The sequence below is a fragment of the Diadema setosum genome, chromosome 2 (assembly GCF_964275005.1).
Source record: "Diadema setosum chromosome 2, eeDiaSeto1, whole genome shotgun sequence".
NCBI lineage: Eukaryota > Metazoa > Echinodermata > Echinoidea > Diadematoida > Diadematidae > Diadema > Diadema setosum.
The window spans coordinates 44,272,085-44,294,477 of record NC_092686.1 but is presented as its reverse complement, the minus strand read 5'-3'; the positions used below and the strand labels follow the sequence as shown (position 1 = coordinate 44,294,477).

Sequence of the window (22,393 nt, the reverse complement as noted above, 5' to 3'; positions counted from 1 at the left end):
GCCACCTTGGCAGTCACCTAGGTCGTCTGGGCTCTGTCCCAGTTTGAAGGCTGTTACGAGTTCTTCTCGGAGTGATTTGACCAAGTTCAGATTTATATACCTCTTACAAGTTATAATCTGACAGTTGCATACTATGCACCAACATGCATGTTGTACTTGTATGGATGCCATTTTGTACCACAGCCAGCAGCCAGGGTTTGTCGCAATTTCTTCCTTCTTTTCATTTCCACTGCTGCATGGTTCTTCTTGCATGATTCAGGGAGGTAAGACAACCTCCCTGCACAATTGATGCTTCCAAAGTGTGATGATACACACACCTTGCCGACATGCCTTACTACCACACGGAGTGCGATCAGCTGGCATTCCCACATGCTTAGTGTATGTAAGCAAACCGTAGAACTGTTTGATTGATGGCGTATCATGAATATTTATGAACCACTTCAGCGTGAACTCTTGACCTCGCTCAATCCGGTGAATGTATTTTACTGGACTCTTTTTTCTTGCGTATCGCAGTCCTCGGGTGTCATGCCCTCTTGCGGTTTGTCGTGTACACTGAATCACCGCTTCAAGTAAAAGAGTTCAGAAGCTAGACTATCATGTAGGCTGCTTCTATTCGGTCCAGCTCCATCCTTGAGCTTGGGAAATTCCCTTGGAGGGTGGACTACAAGTATGGCATCTTCCACAAAAGTGATATGGCATCCACCTGTGAGTCATCCAATTCCTTGGAATTAGTCTGGGTTGACTGGAAGTCTTCGTTGCTCGATATTGGACGCACCTCCTGGGTGGATTTCAGTTGATTTCAACAAGGTTCATCTTTACTGCGCTCTGCAATCCGATTATTGCAGGACCAGTAGTTTCTGCTATGAAGGATCTAGTGCAAAACCAATTTTTAACATTCTTCTTATGAACACATGGTCAAATTTGTCACCTAACTTTATAGCAGGCATTATCACCAAGGTGATAAAATATATATTTGTATGGGACCTCGAAGGGACCCTGGAGCCCCTAAGTGAGAGAATCTGTAAAATCTCTTTTATAAAACCAGAAATGCTCTGAGTAAAAACATTTAATACTATTTGGAATATACAATTGGACACCATGCCCCCAGGAGGCCCATGAAGCCCCCAAAGTTTGCTATGTTCATTTTACTAAGGCAATAGTCTGCAAGAATATGTGGAAGATAAACTTGCAATGCTCCGGTAAGCGCTAGACTCCCGGTGCTCTGTTTTTGTTTTAATGAAATCTATATCAGGAGAAAGTGGCTAAACCTAATAGATGGTTATATACTCAGTGCCCATGTACTACCTTGTATTGAACATGTTTACAAGCAAAATTGAAACAATTTTAAAGACTGAGTTCAAAAGTACCCTCTCATTTGTCATAAATCTTGTCTTAGAGCCATTTTGATGTATGAGAAAAACCTGCATTTATAAAAGTTTTGGCTACAGCATGTTTATGTGTTTATTTTTTGCTCTGGTTACATCACTTGATGTCTGTAGTTGTAGTGAATGCTGCTGACAAGATGCTACACTTCAGTCAACATATTTTCTAAGCAGATTAGTGAAAGATCAAGTTTGAAGTGGCCAGGTATGTGTATTGTGTGGATAAAGGTGCTTATAAAATCACACTTGGTATACATGTATCTTACAGCATTTAGCATCAAATGCATACAGATTGTTCAAAAGAACACACTTTCATCTACTTGGGTGGTGGTTGATGCTAAGGAAGTTCAGTAACTTCCCAATTGTGACAGAAATAATTTTCATTATGAATTCATGATTAATTAAAACTTTCAAGTCATGATAGCAGATGAATTGGAAGTGGTATTCCATAGTTACAAAGGTGTTTTATTTGCCATAAAATTCTTCCCTGTGACAATTGTCATAAATCTCTCAAAATCATATTGTGTCATACCAGTCTCAATGCAAGGGGGTGAAATTGGAATCTTAATGTTGATGAGATAATGTCTGTTGAACAAGGTTGGTCCACTGAATATATAGAGCTGTAAACTGTCTTTTCCTTTATTCAAATGCAAAATTTCTTTTAGAATTGGGGATCATGCTTTGACATTGCAGACATATGGAGTAATCTGCTGCATAGTTCCAAGCCTGCCTGATACCCTGTATCTCAAAATTTTGAGAGGTTGTAGATCATGATCTTTGGTATCATCCTGAATTGGCCATACATGTTGTAGTTCGTCACCTTCCCGGCAGAAGGGCCTAACTCTTGTGAGCTCAATAAATCACAAAAAAATGATGTTACACATCATCATATGAAACGGTTTTCAAAACTCTGTCAAATTACACGTATGTCACAGACCAAAATTCAATATAGGAGTCAAAATTTCATGCTGGGTCCTTCTGCCAGGCAGGCAATGAGTTCTAGTTGTCTCCATTTCCCCAAGTGGACCATTCAATGAAAGAGGGAGCCTCATCATCCAGCACAAACAGGTCATGTTTGAATCATTGCTATTGGTGCAGTGAGTATGCTCATGTGAGCTACATAGTTATCAGTGATGTTGGGTGGGAGGGTTACTATCGTATTGCCACTCGTGGACATGAATTATGCATGGTGTGTAAATTGTGTAGACTCTGCTTCATTGACACTCAATGATTACATTTCGTTCAGGGACAGAATTCATATTTTCATCTAGTTTATTTACAATAAATACATGATACAATGTGTTAGCAAAATATCACTGTTTGTAATGCAGTATAATGTATTCCAAGTATGAACAGAAATACACTGTATTTACATTACAGTCTTAACCCACCTGCACAAAAAATTAAACTTACATTATTGAATTAATATTGAGATAAACTCAAGTACAGTCAACCTTGCTTAAATTGACCTGGCATAAGTCGAATAATTGCCTAAGTCGAAGGTCTTTTCAAGTCATCTCTTTATATTCTATTGATATATAAGTTGAATTTTATCAAAGTCAAAGCTACTTCTTCAGTCCAAACAGATTCGACTTAGGCAAGATTGACTGTACATGCATTGAATATATATATTTTTTTTTTTCAAGATGTGGGGGAGGGGTGTAAATTTTTTACAATACAAATCAACTGGGGATGGGACAACAGCTGTTCACAAGACATAAACATTCAAAGTTTATGAAAACTGATAATGAGCAAACAGCCTCAAAAGGGATTAATTTTTTTTTTTTTAATTCTTCACTGGGCAAAACTTCTGGGTCCCATTTCATAAAAAGTTACTCTGATAGCAACTCATGCTGGAATGGCAATTGTCATGGTAACAACAAGAGTCCACCTTCCTCACTGGTTGTTGCTACAGGAAGTTGCTATTCCAGCAAGAGGTACCATCCTAACATCTTTTATGAACGGGGCCCTGGTGTACACAGATTTAATAATGGCTCTTTTATTGTTTTGGATGAAATGTAACTGTCAATCTCTTACTGATATAAAGTTCATATTGAACATTTTTATCCTTCACCTCTGACTCCACTTACTGCACAGACAGCTTTGGTTTTCCTCTTTGTAACAACCTGGGATTGTAGCACCAGCCAATTGTTTGTTTCCTTTGTTTTGTTTTGTTTTTGCATCATATCTCAATCACAAGTGCATACTTGCCAACATTTGAAAATCAGTAATCTGAAGACTTTTTTGAGATGGGGAAAAAATGTGCCTAGGTCCCTTCGGCTGGGGTCCAGGGCTCGCTTACGGGCCCTGGAAGATATTGGCTTCTAGATGCTCTGTGCCTTATTTTAGAGATCATTTTCCATTAAATATTAAACCTATGTATGGGTAATTTTCATACAAGCACCTATCTGGATAAGGCAAATAACAGTCTTGGTTAATATTTATGATACACCAATCGACTGTTCTAAAAATATTTGATTATGTCAATTTTCTGAAAATCAGAATGTTCAGTTTTTCACGGTCCCAAAAAACCTCAGAAATCAGAATGGTTCAGTTTTAATCAGAATTGTTGGTAAGTATGCAAGTGCAAAGGCAAATTTATACTGTCAACAAGCACAAATACTGGTACTGTCTCCTGTCACGGAATACAGATGGTATATGTTTGCTGATTTGATGCCAATTTCCTCAAAATTAGTACTCCTCAACCGGATACCAGTTATAACAAGTATTACAAATCAGCGGCCCCTGCAACCTCATTATCACAGGGTTTCCCTTGGTTCCCCTGTACATGTACATGTACTGTGTTTCTGCTCTTCTAATTTGTTTTACTAAGATCACACAAAATTTGTAAAAAATACAACAATGATCCAATGTAGATGTTATTTTTCAAATCAAAGTTTACATCTCTCTACAGAGGCACACAATTTGCAGCTCTTTTTCTACATGAACAATGCCAATGATTTGCTATCATTGACGGTAATGCAGTCCCTCAATAGATGAGAAATATCAATGTCCTGAGAGATGTCTGATGCCCAGTGAAAAACAAAACAGACCATCACGTTAACAAGGGGAGCATCGTCAATTACACTGTATACAGGACCCTGTCGCCTATAAATTAAAGACTGATATCAGACCAAGAGAACATAATGACTTACGCACATGCTGTACAGGGAAGCCTCACAATAAGCTGCTTGATGGGACCACTGGAATTTCCTTGTTATGTCACATATCATCAGCTGAGAACCAGAAGGACACTATCGTGCTCTAAGATTTGAGCCTAAATAAAAATGAAACAATTTACATGAAATAAAAAGTTTATTTATTCAAAAGTGGGTAGATTTATAAAACATTGTTCCAAACATAGGCTAAAACAGTGCCCTTGTGGTTTTATTTCTTATTTGTAACAATTTACTGAAAGTGAAAACAAAATTGAAACTGACACCATAATGTAGAGGAGATTGAGTTCTACAATATACCAATAAATCAGTACCCCCCCCCCCCCAAATTGTGACAAAGCACTTCTGGTTCTCAGCCATCAATATCTCAATACATCACAGATAAAAACAAAAGAATATAAAAAGAATGGGACCTGCTAAATTGTCTTGTCACATAAGGTATCTCACTATATCCTACCTTGTTACACAGTGCACTCCCATTATAACGAATACGGTTATAACAACATTTCGGCTACTACAAAGTAAAAATTCAGGCCTCAACACTACCACTCTATGTTTTTTTATTGTTTATTTGTTCAGTTATAACAAAATTTTGATACAGTAAAACAAAAGAAAACTGTCGGTCCAGAGGACTTTGCTATAACCGGAGTCTACTACAACAAAATTCCACTGTAGTGAGAGGCATAACAATCTAGTACATGATTTCAAAAAAAGGACACTCTGGTTGTCTCGCCGGGTTTCCTTCTGTCAATCAGTCATAACTTGGTCCCTTCATGAAGCTTTCTGGTGAAAGGCAAGTCCAGTTTTACGAGGAATGATCACTCCACATTGATGTTCTCTTCTGGATGCTTGTCCGCCATTACTCCAGGCCGCCTGAGTTAACATTTGTTCCGCAAAATTGCTTTCAGGACCAAGGAGATCTGGCTTCACATTCTCTTCTGCCAAATCTGGTCTATGGTCCTGACAGGCCACATCAGCTATCAAGCATATATCAGCATCGTTACAGTGTGCCTTTAGCTACCAAAGCATCAGATTCATTCACACTGCTTCATGTCTCATGGTCACATGTTATACCAAGTCTCACAAAAGTTCTGAGCTTTAATAGACATGTCCTGTGGATGACTGGTGCTTAGAACAGGTTGACGCCAAGATATTCCACACTCTTGGAGGGATCTGTCGGATAGTGCCGCTGACATAATGTCATGAGTCGCTTCAACGCCTGGAAAGAAAGAATAAAATAACAAACTTTACTACACCAGTGTTCTATAATTGCACCTCCTCCACCCTCCTAAACAATTACCAGCAATACTCTTCTTCATTACATACTTAATAATTTGCTAAACACAACTACAAGAGTTTGTAACAATGGAGTGCATTTGACCTTGTTGAACCATGCACTTGTGGCCTTCCATTTATTAACTGCTTTCATCCTGTTAACATGACTCAAACATTGACTTCATAAATATTGACATCAAATATTAGTTGATTGCCTTGCGTCATGGGGATGTGACTGGAAGTGTGAACAATGTTAGTGAGAAAATATGACAAACTCATGCAGGGCAGAAAGTTCACAATTAACATGTACGCAGCTTCCCTGTTTTTTGTTTTGTTTTGTTTTGTTTTGTTTTTTTGTTTTTTGGGGGGGGTTGCAATCAATCAGATACAGTCTGCTGAGATAGTTCTTTAAATATCTTGTAAATGGAATTACAAGGATGAAAATTTAGACAGATTGATGGAATGAAAGATAAATAAGAAGAGGACATAATCCCAATGGCTCCCTTGGTGGAAGCACAGAGATTCAAGATTCTTGCCACGCATTCTAATTCATTGACTGGCATTTTCACACTACAACAAAGTTGTGATGCAGGATTGTAAGATATTCGTGGCGCTAGAAACTTGGTATTTACCTGGATGTATTTCCTCTGAGTTTCATCATTCAATACATCTGAACTCATCATGTTAAGGACTCTCAACCAGGTTCTGCTATAAAATGAATGAGTTGATAATGTAGACACGTTGGCTACACATGTACATATGAACCTGAAAAAACTGCACAAAATTCTAAAATCAGGTACTAGTACATGAAGTGTTGTTGTTATTTCACATCAGAGTGAATAGGCAGATATTTTGTAATTGTAACCAACTCTATGCAAATAATAATCACCCGTCTGTTCGCATCCAGTGGATACAATACACATAACATACTTGCCAACTAGTAAGATTTTATCAGATTCAGTAAGATTTTTTACGTTAAAAATAGCAAAATCAGATTTTCTGTCAGAGAAATCAGATTTTTTAAAAATATTCAGATATACCTTTCATGTGTATTTTCTGAAGATTTGACCGAAAGTAAGATTTTTAACTTCAGTTTGCATTTAAAATAAGATTTTTGTAATCCGCGAGTAAGATATTTCATCTTGAAATGTTGGCAGGTATGACATAAACGTTAATAAAAGGGATGATAAGCTTTGGTTGAGATGGGACTTCAGGTTTCCAACTTCTTTGTGAGGTAATGAGAAACCTCTGAAGAAATATGAAAGAGCATACAATTCTACAAGGAATTCAAAGTTCATTTGACGAAAACTGTTTGTTTTTTTTAATTGGCTGAGACATCCAAGACAAAGCAATCCTAATAAAAGGTGGGACCCACATTCTATTAGGATCACTTTGTTTTACTTTGTTTTTGGTTATCTCAGCCTTTCAAAATCGATTTTCATCAAATAAACTTTGAATTCCTCTAGAAGTGTCTGCTCTTTAATACTTCATAAGTGGTTTCTAATCATCTCACAAAAAGTTGAAAGCTGAGACCCCATCTCAACCAAAACTATACCATCCCTTTAAGTTTGTAGGGAGGGGACAAATTCTCTGATCAATCAGGTTGTGACACACAAAACACATAGAAAACACAGATATGATATGAATTCATATTATATTGGATGGCATTTCATGGAATACCCAGGAATATTGGCTCTAGCATGTGCTGGTATTCCATGAAATGAAACCATCCAACATAATTATTATCAATGTTTAATGATTATCTAGCGAAGGCATAAACAGATAAAAAAGCAGTTACCAGAATTTGAAGTAGACTCTGCACTAAGTTGTGACTTGCACTTGTAGCAAGAGTTTGCGCACTTGCAGCCAGAGTTCACAAATGTCACAAGCGTACATGTGTTAGCGCAACAGACTAGACAAAACATGGTGTATTGTTGCACAGGCACTTTACTACAGTAGCCTATGTGTTGTATTGAGTGTGTTTTTAATGTGCTGCTAAACTGCCCTATATACACGTAAATAATGATCAAGATTGCAGTATTTGATGGCAACAAAGAATAGAAAGAGCAATGAAGTGAAAAAAAGAGAATCAAACAGGTATACAATAATAGAAAGCACCAGTACTGAATGACAAAGGATACGAGCTACATTCTTGGAGAAGATCTTTTCACGCCCCGTCCTGACGTGGATTCCCACCATGGTTACTCCAATGGGCCAGGGGGCATTGCCGATGGCCATTTGCAGGTATGCATCATTCGCCTGTGTAAAACAGAATGAGTGATTAAACAGAGACAACTTTCAAATATTTTTCATAACTAATGTCACATATACCATCAAGAACAGGAAACTATATTGGTGTGGTTTGGTACAAGACCTGATGAGATGACGGGCTCCTATCAATTTTCCTATCAAAATTTCAAACTCCTGTTCGACAGCTAAGCTGAATGTTAACTTTTTTCCAGTTCTAGTTTGGTATTTAGTTCAGTTTGTATAGGTCTTTGGGTTGTCATCCATTCTCATCAACCTTAACTCTATTTCTGTGATCAATTTTATTCCTTTTCTATTCAGATGTGTTCATCCATTGCACCTCACATCTGATTCTTTTGTTCAATATTCTGTGTTAGGTATTCACCCAAGCTAGTTGACATCTAGTTGTCAATCAGTTGCACAGTTGACATCTTTATCCTACTTGCTTTCATTAGATTCTAAGGTGAACTTGGTTCTTGTATTTTAACTGGCCTCCTCTATATCTTTACCTCTGTTGGTTCTCTTAGCTAATCTGAATATGCAAAGATACAAATGTATTTTAGGTATATTATGTTCATTGTGGTGAACTTGATTATGGCAAGCAGCCTCAGGATGAATCTGAGCACTTCAGAACTTCAAGTCTACAAGACTACAAGACAGCACCATGTAGCATCCCTCCACTCCCATTCAAAGTAAACTTGTCTTCCATAATAATGTAAGTAGTAGTTTGTCCAATCCTTTATATAACATAATATGACATGACATGACATGACATAACATAACAACAACATAACATAACAACAACAACAAGGAAAAGTAGAAATTACGCGGTGCGTAACATATGTCCCCGCCGGAAGTAGCATTTTGTAACAAAATGTGCAATATAGGTAAAAAATCAAGGTCAAAGGTCAAAGAAGTCAAAGGTCAAAATTCTGTGTAGAAGTTTTGAAGCCCTCACCTAGTGCCATCACATAAAGCAAATGGAATCGAAATTGGGTTAGAAATGGCGAAGGAGTAGCATTTTGTAGCCAATGTACAATATAGGTCAAAAATCAAGGTCAAAGGTCAAAGAAGACAAAGGTCAAAATTCTGTGTAGAAGTTCTGAAGCCCTCACCTAGTGCTATCACATAAAGCAAACGGAATCGAAATCGGGTTAGAAATGGCGAAGGAGTAGCATTCTGTAGCAAAATGCACAATATAGGTCAAAAATCAAGGTCAAAGGTCAAAGAAGTCAAAGGTCAAAATTCTGTGTAGAAGTTTTGAAGCCCTCAACTAGTGCCATCATATAAAGCAAACGGAATTGAAATCGGGTTAAAAATGGCGAAGGAGTAGCATTTCGTAGCAAAATGTACAATATAGGTCAAAAATCAAGGTCAAAGGTCAAAATTCTGTGTAGAAGTTTTGAAGCCCTCACCTAGTGCCATCACATAAAGCAAATGGAATCGAAATCGGGTTAGAAATGGCGAAGGAGTAGCATTTTGTAGCAAAATGTACAATATAGGTCAAAAAATCAAGGTCAAAGGTCAAAGAAGTCAAAGGTCAAAATTCTGTGTAGAAGTTTTGAAGCCCTCACCTAGTGCCATCACATAAAGCAAACGGAATCGAAATCGGGTTAGAAATGGCGAAGGAGTAGCATTTTGTAGCAAAATGTACAATATAGGTCAAAGGTCAAGGTCAAAGGTCACGACTGAAATTCTGTGTAGAAGTTTCAAAGCTCCCATGTAGTGCTATCATATAAAGCAAACAGAATCAAAATTGGCTCATAAATGACAGAGAAGTAGCAAATTGAAGATTTTGATCACACACGGACGCACACACGGACACACGGACGGACGGACGGACACACGGACGGACGGACGGACGGACGGACGGACACACGGACACACACACGTACGGAGCCCGTTTCATAGTCCCCTGCTCGAACTCGTTCGGCGGGGACAACAAAACCAAAATTGGCCAACAGAGAACTTTACAATACCAACATCTAAAATTTTTTATGATCTACATCACTTTATATGATTGTTTTAACTCCTCTTGCAATGTGTTTACACTGGATGTTGAAAAGTGGGATCTACAAGCAGATCTTCTGCTTCCCTAGTCATGGCCACATAGAATCCAAACTCTAGTCAATACAGCACATGGCCATTATATGAAGTACTGCATGGAAATGAAAACATATACTAGAAATTGCAAAGGACAATGAAGAGTTGGGAGGAAGCATGATTTCATTGATGATGTGAAGCAAGTAGTTTTAAATTTTCTCCTCACCTTGACATACTCTCGCTGCAGCATAAATCTCACAATGGCAACAAGGCTGTCCAAGATGTCTGCTGAAAGAGTCTGAATACAGAGAAACAAAGAATCAATCACATGAAGAAGAAGAAGAAAAAAAAGATTTTTTCCATGCTGGATCTAGACTCACATTACATGACCTACAGGGGGTAAGTCTTAGTGCATATATAATGAGATACTGCGGAAACTGCATTGTTAAGAGGTCAGATATAACAAAGCCCTATTTAATACAAGGTGATTTCGCGGGTCCCAATTCTTTGTATTTCTTGGCTTTTGTACGCTGATATTCGTAGTAGGAAACCTGAAACAAGCATTTGTCATGGTTGTGAAGTCTTTGGTTACAAAGAGGTTCTTCCATATATGGTAAACTCTGTGGGAGAGGGGTTGAAAGCAAGTTCTCTCAACATAAATGGCTCTGTAATACACCTGAGTAACAACTCGCACAATGAACATGATTCAACATATGGTGCAGAGAAAATGTCACACATGTTCTTGTAAGATCAAGGAAATTTAGAGAATAAGACCTTCATTCATTTATGACAAGGGGCAGTGCAAGATTTGGTTGGTTTTTAGGAGAGTCATAACCTCTAAATGTTCTTTCAAAGTCAGGTTAATTTATTAATTACATATAAGTTATATAATTAATAAGAACCCTATGACACTTTCAGTTGATCAAACATTTCCAAGAAATTTTTGCTTTCTTTGCATTTATCACAGTACAAATTTGTAAATATGTATTGAATATAAGTCAGGATGCCTCGTGCAAAAAATTAACTTTGATGAGATGAAGGCATCAACCAACTCTATCAACACGCTATACCTTTTTCTTGAGTTTGTTGAGAAGTGGTCTGAGATATGCTGAGGTCTGGCTGTATGTAGCACTCTGCAGTCTGCCTTTTGTACTCCGCTTGAGATCTTCAGGTCTGGAGTTCAGTTCCTGAGCCCATCCTTTCAACAAAAACTATAATAAACAAGCAGAAAGGTGCATACAAAATTAATATATTTCTTATAACAACCAACCCAAATCAACACTATCGCAATCACAAACAAAACAATAAGAGTTTAGAAAATACTAACAAGTTAAAGCCCTTGTTTGAATTAAGTCTTTTTTATTTTTTCAAAGTTTTCAAAATAGATTTAGTGCCACTTGGAACATATCCAACTCAAATGTATGGCACAGTACAGATCACACAACAACTGCAATGTGTGCCGACACACACAATTTCATGCAAGAGATGATATCAGCTCCTCTACACTATTTACACACACACACACGATTCACATATTGCTCTATCATGACTCACATATCATATCTGACATTAGGTACATAGCTGTGATCGAGCTTCAGAATGAGATTGAATTTAAATTAACACAGACATTCTGGCCACTGAAAATGAAGTTTCCACTTACAAGAATGTAATAATAATGTACCTATGAAGGGTTTCTCTCTTGAACAACTCCACAGCACAACAAGAAAACTGAAGATTACAACTCTGGGCATACTGAGTACTTGGTTAAGCCGAACACCAACTCATCCTTACCTTCAGATAGACCAGGACGAGTTTATTGTCCACTTCTTCGTCACCCTTGCCCATCCCTTCTGCCATTTGGAGGATGGTGTCAATGGTGTTGCCGTCATCGTCGTACTTGATGTCGTAGGCACTGGTTGGAACATCTTCTCCCTGCGCCTTCACCAATTCCTCCAGGTACTGCTGGTCGACCTTGTCCATGGCCTCCTTGAAGTCGTTCCTCAGACCCTGAAATTGGAACGCAAAAGGGTGATAAACACAAAAAATAATTTGGGGGCCTACAAAGAGAGCTACTTTGTTCAAACAAGTTCCAACAGATAGCTTCTCTTACTGCACTGAAATAACAGCACTGCCAGATTTCAATGCATTTCAAAAAGCTCACTTGCTCATGTGTCCATGTTAAAAATCTGGTAGCGGTGGGATACCATGGAATGAGAGGCTGGTTCGGCTTGGATATATCCAAAAATTCCCCCAATAAATTGTGCATAGCTTTATCACAATTTTCTGTGTAAGTAGACACACAGCCAAAGAATTTTGACTGGAGTCGACCATTACCGATACACATAAACTTGATGCATGTGTATATTCGCTGACTGGTGCTATTTGTGGTTTCTAATGTACAGTACCCCAATGGGCAGTGAATGAATTGGGCCACCCATGAATCCCCACACTACCGGGTCTTTTATACAATCTCTCTGTTTTTAACCCGTTTTGGATGGACTGATTTTGCTACAACACACATTTCCCACAGATCCCTGCCCGATTATACTCGGGACTCGTCCTCAACGGGTTAATGCAAGCTTCAGTAAAAGTATCAACGGCAACACATCACATGAAACACAATGAAGGAATACATATGAAGCCTTAACAATTTACAGATGGACAGGGGAGCAAAATGAACAAACAAACAAACAAAACATATAAAACAAAATAATAAATTTGCTAACAAAGCAAGTACTTTGACCGAAGAAGCTGCAATGTGCACCAATATTACAGCATGTATCTTTGATTACCTTATTAATCTCTGGAGCTAACATTTCAATTTTCCGAAGCCTGAAGAATGCTTCTGTGTCGGTCTCACCAAAGAGTCTGATCGGTTCTCCTCGTTCTCTCAGTCGTCGTATCACCTGCAAGAAGACAAATGTTGAACCTGTGAGGTAAAATGCATAATACACTTCCAGCACATGCTAAGCCACATAAAAGGACCCTTCATAAATTGACTCCAAAAACATTAGCAGTGCATTGTGATGGACTGGCTGAATGTTGCTGCCATTTTAGCTTTGGCCAGCTTCTTAAAATATTGCATACTGCAAAAATGCTGCTTCAAGTGTTTGGAAACAGGGTAAGAAAATCTATGCAAAGTTAGAAAGTGTACCAACACTCATGAATTTCATAAGAAAAATATAGACCTTCCCATTAGATATTAAAGAGCATCACCCTGTCAAACTGCTGTCTGCAGTAGGGGCACTCAGAGACATGTCCAAAAAAACTTGATAAAAGAAGCATGGGCGCAAACCCTTACCCATTTCCCACACTCAAAGGAAGGAAATAAGCAATAAAACTGTGCTTTCTTGCTTCTGTTTTTTTCCGAGTGTGAATATCATGAATATTGACCAGTAGCTATCACTTGCAAGAAAATCCTCTGCTCTTTGAAACTAGCAAGCTCTAGATCTATGCCGCAAATGCTAGGATGACGCAGCCTCCCTGGCTGAACAATGGAAACAGCTGTCTCATGCATGTGCAGAACACCATTTTTAGCCTAGTAGTGTCATCTTTAACCCTATTCTAACTGGGGGGGGGTCAAATTGACCCCCCCCCCTCGACGTTTTGCGCCACGATTTCGCAACGCGCAAAGATTTTGCCGCCTCGTTTCACGACTTTTTTCATTGAAGTCTCCCGCATATTTTGAGACCAAATTTGTGATGTTCGGGTACACCGTTCTGAAGTTACGTAATGTTTTGCATATGCATGTCAACCCAAAAACAGCTCAAATTCATGATATCGTGTGCAAATCCAATGCAAATTGTGTTTTTTGGTTAAATTGATATAAATAAGATTATTTCAACTTTTAACCATTGAAATTAATCAATTCTAGTGTAGATAAGCCTGAAAAAGTGCCTGCAACAAATTTTGGCAAAAAAAACAATAAAAAACAAAAGGTCGAATAAACAATAAAATACATAAGAAATTAACAAAACAATAGAAAACAAAAGAAATTGATATTGATTGTGCTATTTTTTTTACACAAAAACTGTTTGATGTGTCTTGAGGAATTCTGACACAAAAATTTAGCAATCCTCCAGTCTTTTTAATGGAGTTATAGGTGAAAATATGATTTCATGCACAAATTTGCATAATTAATTTATTAAAAATAGAAAGGAAATATTTTTGTATTGTATGACCATGTAATCTTGTAGTTGACATCCAGCTCTATCTTCAGGCAAAATTTCGTGGCGATCACGCGATTGACGGCTGAGATCTGAAGGGGGGGGGGGTGGTCAAATTGACCCCCCCCCAGTAAAAACTTGGTCTCAAAGAGCCCAGTTAGAATAGGGTTAATGTTGGTGTTGCAGATATAAAGCTCGCTATTTTCACTCTTAAAACCATCACAGTTTGGTGTCACATGATGGCATCCTACTCTCTCTGATCTCAGAAACTACATGTCATCTCATTTTGTTAGGCATTGAAAAGATAATAAGCCAAGCTAACAACATGTTTGCTGTATTAGAGCCTACTTACTAAGCAGGACCAAATGTATTGCGGTACAAAGATATCAAACGTGTTAACAGACTAACCTCCTGTCTGGACAAGGTAACAAGGTTGGGGTCATCATTCATGGCATCGCTGGATAGTCGCTCCTTGCGGGACCTCTTTCTCTCTGCCTCCTCATCCGCAGTCTCTATCTGTTTTGAAAAACAGTACAAGTGAGAATTCGAGTAATTTTACTTCATTCTGTGCTACCTGAGATTAAATTCTCATTTCCTTTATATGCACATATGCAGGGGGACTTGGAGCATTTTTCAGGGCATTTTTTTTTTAACCAGATAGAAACCCTTACAAAAAAGTCCTGTGGTACTCCTGTGGTAATTACCACAGGACGGTACCACAGGACAGTACCACAGGAAAGTACCACAGGACAGTACCACAGGAATTGTCCTGTGGTATTTTGGGACATACCACAGGACAGTACCACAGGAATTCCTGTGGTATTTTGGGACGTACCACAGGGCAGTACCACAGGAAAGTACCACAGGACCGGTACCACAGGACAGTACCACAGGAATTCCTGTGGTATTTTGGGACGTACCACAGGGCAGTACCACAGGAATTCCTGTGGTATTTTGCTACGTACCACAGGGCAGTACCACAGGACTAGTACCACAGAACAGTACCACAGGAACTGTCCTGTGGTATTTTGGGACAGTACCACAGGTCGATCATTACCACACAGCATTACCGCAGGGCAGTACCACACAGCATTTCCATGGTACCACAGGAGAGTACCACACAGGATAGATCGAAAAAAAAAAAATCTGGGAGACTTTAGCCACATTTCAAGGAATATTTCTGATAGGTGAGTGATGGATTTTAGGACAAACATGGCCCTACTTAATAACCTGTCCTACTCCTAACATATAACCTCAAACGAGAGTCTAATGGCCAAGTGCCAATCTAGTCCTATAATAGATCTATATAGTCATATTCTATTCCTAGCTAGCCATCGACCCTCTCAGTACATATATATATGGCCGTCTATCCGTAAAGCATTAAGGCATGGTTACTAACTCGATTATACTTTATTATCAAGATATGAAATTACACTTTCATAACAATATCTATGATATTAGGAATAACATAACATAATTAGACAATCTTTCATAAAGTTCAAAGTAAGTTCCATCATTAATACTTTGACTTTTTAAGTCATATATGTATTTTCTAAAATCTAGAGTGCTTTTTATGAATATTCATGAGCTATGTAAAAATTTGTACCACAGGAGTACCACAGGAGTACCACAGGAGTACCACAGAAGTCCTTATGAAATTTCTCATGCTTTACATCAGCACTTTCACTAAATAGGTAATACTGTAGGAGTATAGGACAGGATAAGTAATGGCAAATCAATTGTTATAATTCACAGCATAACTCATCTATCAATTAATTGAGGAATATTAATATGTGCTTTTTTGTTTGTAATTTTGTTATAAATTTCAGTTGATTCTGCCTTACAATTTTCCTGTGTGGTACTCCTGTGTGGTACTGCTGTTTGATATTCTCCTGATGTGATAGTCCTCTGGTATAAAATGTTAAGAAAAAAAAAAAGAATATCCTGTAGCATTTTTCTGTGGTACTTACGAATTTAATTTGCTGTGTGGTACTTCTGTCTGGAATAGCACCATATTATGATTTTCCTGTGGGATTTTGGACAATTCCTGTGGTACTCTCCTGTGGTATACATCGAAAATTACCACAGGAATTCCTGTCGTACTGTCCTGTGGTACGTCCCAAAATTCCACAGGACAATTCGTGTGGTACTGTCCTGTGGTACGTCCCAAAATACCACAGGACAAGTCATGTGGTACTGTCCTGTAGTACTATCCTGTGGTACTTTCCTGTGGTATTGTCCTGTGGTTCTGCCCTGTGGTACTGCCCTGTGGTACTGTCCTGTGGTACGTCCCAAAATACCACAGGACAAGTCGCGTGGTACTGTCCTGTGTTACGTCCCAAAATACCACAGGACAAGTCGTGTGGTACTGTACTGTGGTACTATCCTGTGGTACTGTCCTGTGGTACTGCCCTGTGGTACGTCCCAAAATACCACATAACAAGTCGTGTGGTACTGTCCTGTGGTACTATCCTGTGGTACTTTCCTGTGGTACTGTCCTGTGGTACTGTCCTGTGGTACTGCCCTGTGGTATTGTCATGTGGTACTGCCCTGTGGTACTGTCCTGTGGTACGTCCCAAAATACCACAGGACAAGTCGTGAGGTACTGTCCTGTGGTAATATCCTGTGGTACTGTCCTGTGGTACTGTCCTGTGGTATGTCCTAAAATACCACAGGACAATTCCTGTGGTACTGTCCTGTGGTATGTCCCAAAATACCACAGGACAAGTCGTGTGGTACTGTCCTGTGGTACTTTCCTGTGGTACTGCCCTGTGGTACTGTCCTGTGGTGCGTCCCAAAATACCACAGGACGAGTCGTGTGGTACTGTCCTGTGGTACTATCCTGTGGTACTTTCCTGTGGTACTGTCCTGTGGTACTGCCCTGTGGTACGTCCCAAAATACCACAGGACAAGTCGTGTGGTACTGTCCTGTGGCATTATCCTGTGGTACTTTCCTGTGGTACTGCCCTGTGGTACTGTCCTGTGGTACGTCCCAAAATACCACAGGACAAGTCGTGAGGTACTGTCCTGTGGTACCATCCTGTGGTACTGTCCTGTGGTACGTCCCAAAATACCACAGGACAATTCCTGTGGTACTGTCCTGTGGTACTATCCTGTGGTACTTTCCTGTGGTACTGTCCTGTGGAACTGCCCTGTGGTACTGTCCTGTGGTACGTCCTAAAATACCACAGAACAAGTCGTGTGCTACTGTCCTGTGGTACTATCCTGTGGTACTTTCCTGTTGTACTCTCCTGTGGTATGTCCCAAAATACCACAGGACAATTCATGTGGTACTGTCCTGTGGTACTGTTGTGTGGTATACATCCCAAAATACCACAGGACAATTTGTGTGTATACTGTCTTGTGGTACTGTCCTGTGGAACTTTCCTGTGGTAATGTCCTGTGGTACTGCCCTGTGGTACATCCCAGAGTACCACACGATCCTGTGACACAGTACCACACAGTTCCTGTGTTAACATATATTTGTGTGGTACATTGTGCAGTACCAACCAGTACCACAGGGAGTACCACATGAGCCTGTAAAACAGTACCACACAGTTCCTGTGGTAACATTTATTTATGTGGTACATTGTGTGGTACTGACAAGTACTACAGGGAGTACCCTACAAGCCTGTGGTACAGTACCACACAGTTCCTGTGGTAACATTACAAGTGTGTGGTACATTGTGTGGTACCGACAAGTACCACAGGGAGTACCACAGGACTTTTTTGTTAGGGAAGGGGGGGCAGTCCCCCAGCCCCCCCCCCCCCTCCCCTCCTTCAAGGCCCTTGACATGTAACAACAATAACAAAGTACAGTTTGTAACAGCAATATTTGAACTCACAACATAACAAGTCAGTAACTCTAATGGATTGTTCCAAATTGATTTGATTCTTTACATAAGTAGGCAAAATACTCTTTTAAAAATTATTGTGATGCCTTCACACAATCCACTCATAACAACTGTATGTGACTGGGCAGAAAAGAAAAGAAAAAAAAAATATATGACCCCCAAACATATCAATACACAGTTTGAGATACTGATAAGAACATTATCTAATGATTGGTATGAACTTTATGTTGGCTAAAATTATGACAACAATAATAAAGAAGATAGAAAAACATGATAGATATATCTACAATATACATATATACATGCAGGAATTTGTATTAATATAGAAATTTTCTACTCATTCTTCTGGATTTAGATCAATGTGATTCGAATTGAAAAAGGACTGCACAATGTTTGTAGGAAAAAAAAAATAGGACCACCCTTCCCACACTGTACTAAATATACACTTGATAACTCTATGATTAAAAAAAAAAAATCACTAAACTCATGGAGCTGGATAATCATGTGATGTCCATGCTGTAGTGTCAAACAAAGAGAGCATACAGACATATAATATTCTTGTTTTTCTGCATTTCCACCTACTTTATGTTTCTTCCAGTACTCTTCTTCCTGCTTGGCCATGAGATCACCCCTCTTAAAGGTCTTTTTACCTGTATCCTGCAATCAGGACAAAGATGGGAAAATATGGTATCCTGCTGTAAGTCATACAATAAAAGAATTCAAAAGGTCAATTTTCAATTCTGATCGAATCTGTTACAAATATCAACACATGGAGCATCATGCAGCAAAATGGGACACATAATACAGACATGCTACAGCAGATTGTTTATCATCAAAAAGTCATTATCTATGTAGGGAGTACAAAGTAAATTATGGGATCATGGATCTAGATGTAATGTAGAGAAAAATTCTCTGGTAAAGAGGAATCTCATTATAATGAGCTGCTTGGGACAACAGAAATTTCCTTGCTACTGTATATCAGGGCTAAAAACAAAAGAATATTAAAGGGATGGGGTGGGCAAACTTACCTCGTTAGATCAGGTATCTCGCTAAATCTGACCTCCTTGAATTATTTGTATAATAATCATAAACGAGGTTCTACTGTACAGCATATTACATGTATGTAGAAGAGCACATGCTACTTTTCAATAGTCCAGGCCAATCTGTGATTCTTTTCAACTTAGCTGTTTACAGTTACACCAAGGCCAAGGGTAATGTGTTCCTTTACACATTCATTTGAAAATTAATTTCAGGCATGTTTAATTCTGCTAGAAGAGCAGAAGGCAAAAGAAAATTAAATAAAGTGGGTTTAAAGAGAAGATGAGTCTGATCAATGGGGGGGGGGTAGGGATATTTGAAACATTGGGGCATAACAATAAAAGGAGGGAAGCTGTTTTGTGCACTACTGTAAAAGAGGAAATTTTTGTGGTGTTGAAATTTTCGTGCATTTCGCGCAACAAGAAACTAGCGCGAAAATACAAGCACGCGATCCGTTGGCATTGAATATAAAGCAAGGCTGATATCTACCTAGCTCTAACTCACCCAATCACGTATGGAGACATGTAATTGTTAACTTCATCTAGATTATCTAGAGTAGACGCCTCTACCTACAGTTTGAGTGTTTGTATCAAAATTAGCTACTTTAAATTCAGTGTCGCACTTCTGCTTCAGTACTACAAACTAGATCTAGATCTATCTAGATATGGAGCTAGATCAATTGCCAGCATTTAACAAGGTAAAAATTTATTATTTTCTTCTTGTCTTCATGTTATTCTATGGGCATAGTCTAGCCCTTATGACTTTTATCTATTACCAGAAAACAGAAACCTTCGCTCTGCGAATACAAGCTCCTTGAGGAGATCATACTCAGAGTCCAAGAATACCAAGTACTTGGGGGTCACTGTCTCAAAAGATCTTTGCTGGACTACACACTGCCAGGCCATTCGTCAAAAAGCAAACAGAACTCTTGGTCTCCTTCGACAAACATTATCCCCAGGCTCCAAAGTTGTCAAAAACAGGGCATATCAAATGCTTGTTCATCCACAGCTAGAGTATATGGATCAGAGGCATGGAATCCATACTACACCAACACAGTACAAGGCCCTGAAGGAGTCCAAAAAGCAGCTGCTTGCTTCGTTCACCATGATTACAGATGGGGTACTTCCTCTACACCTCTTGTAACCAAACTGGGATGGGACACACTGCACACACACACGACGCCTTGCTGCACAATGCACCATGTTCTACAAAGTCCACTACAACCTTGTCAACATCTCACTTCTGCCCTCCATCTCTCCAGCCCCTTATATCAACAGACATGACCACAAGCTCAAATACATGATACCAGAAGCTTCACTTGACCCATACAAATATTCCTTCTATCCACGTACTGTATTTATCTGGAACCACCTTCCAAGCAATGCTGTCACTGCACCTACAAACTTTGTACTGTTGATACCTTCCAGAAGGCTGCCCTACCAATCATCACAAGGATGCAACCTCCTGCTGTAGGGTCCAAAATGCTGTAAGCCTGACAGCCTGATTTTTATCTGAAGCAAGTCACCCTTGATTCGATCGTTTCCATGAAAAGACCACTCTTACGAATAAAAACTCCCCGAATTCATGAATAAAAAATGGCGCAAATCAAGTGCGAAATTCAAACCATGCAACTACCTCCACACGTGTTCCGAAGAGCACAATGTTGGGCCACGTCGCCGGACCCCCGAAATCATTGTCGCGACCCTCCTGGGTCAGCTGGCATAAGCAGTTCAACGGGTAAGTAAAGTTGCATAGCAACACATTATAGACTCGTTTCATTCCAAGTTTCAAAGTTACTAGTCCATTTATCTGCACTGAATCTGTACAGCATGTACACCTACAGCCACAATGGCAGCAGTTTCTGAGATAACTTGAGCGTTTATGCGATATTTACATTTTGCATGCCACCCGTGTCAGAATTTGCAGTATCGCCATGGTTCGATCGCAACATGTTATGTATGCGTTGAATCTCTCGCACAGCGTGGAGTACATGGAGTACCGCACGCTCATAGTGCGATGTATACAGTTTCGCACGCGCGTGGCACGCGCGCTAATCCATTCATAGGCAGGGCGAGCGCACGGCGCGGTAAGTACATTGGGAATGTCGAAGCACGGACATATGGGGTCGAACAAAGAGCACAGGTGTTCAAACGATGATTGCAGCGCAGGCGTTCGAATCATGCATGCTATTTTGCTTCCGCAATTTAGGCGGTCGAAAAGTGGGTAACTTGCTTTAACTTTTTACACTCACACATGCTATTTTAATATCTTTATTGTAAATAGTTAAATTATAACACTTTCATTTAAACACACCGTTGGCCAATGTCGTCATAGCACAGTTCATCCCAGTTTAGCTTTCTATGAGCTGATGCAGTGATTATCCATTCAAGGTTCAAGATGATTAATGTCATGATCACTGATGATCACGATGATGCGGCATTGCATTGATGGTCGTGTTGTTGATCGTTTGTAACTAATATGTATCAATGTCGGCTGAATGTCAATGACAAATGCCATTATTACAGTAGACTAGCTAGAGTCTAGTCTGATCGCTGATGCCAGTGACCTGTGTCTTAACACAACAGTGATGGACACTGAATGTTGCTGTTGCATGCAAACAAACCTGATAATTAGCCGCCGCCCGCGCCTACTGTATACAATGCAAGTTTACAAGTTCATAAGGATACAACATCACAGCATTCAACTACGAAAGCCTATGAAACGTGCTCACACATTTTCATTCAATGCAATGGACCTAACTAGTTTAATAGTACTAACGACACTTCACTTAAAAGCTTTGCAAAGGGCATTGTTTTCCGCTTACACGAAAAGACACGTTAGGGACTACGAAACAGCATCGCACTTCCGCCATAACACTGGGATTATACACAAAAACAGGTTCGAAAACTGAGTTTCTATTGTGGTTCCACTAAGAATACTAGGTACTTACGCCGCCAACAAGATTTGTCTGCTCCAATTGCTTCTTCTTCCTCGCTATCTCTGCCTTGAGGAAATCCATCTTGACCCTAACAAAAGCTTTTTAGTCGATGTAGCCTAGGCCTAACGTTATAATGCCAGCTAGCTGATGAGTAATTTTGTGTAACTTGTGTTGTGTGTGTCGCCAAAGATCCTACTCACTATACGTATGTGCGGATGCGGGTGTGTGTTCGTGTTTGGGGAGGGGGGGGGGGGGGGGTGTATTTATTTCAGTT

The 22,393-nt window shown here is 39.4% G+C and overlaps 1 protein-coding gene across 1 annotated transcript; it reads right to left on the bottom strand.

Annotated features, from left to right (window-relative positions):
• Positions 1-2,634: 2,634 nt before the first annotated feature.
• LOC140246306 (pre-mRNA-splicing factor 18-like) lies at positions 2,635-22,250 on the bottom strand. The gene is made up of 10 exons (XM_072325773.1): positions 22,132-22,250; positions 18,726-18,800; positions 14,698-14,805; positions 12,916-13,029; positions 11,915-12,130; positions 11,194-11,334; positions 10,350-10,421; positions 7,975-8,092; positions 6,466-6,503; positions 2,635-5,777 (listed from the first exon to the last, which is right to left on the bottom strand). Exons 1-10 carry the CDS (start codon positions 22,198-22,200, stop codon positions 5,688-5,690), a joined length of 1,041 nt encoding a protein of 346 aa, XP_072181874.1. The 5' UTR covers positions 22,201-22,250; the 3' UTR covers positions 2,635-5,687.
• Positions 22,251-22,393: the final 143 nt, after the last annotated feature.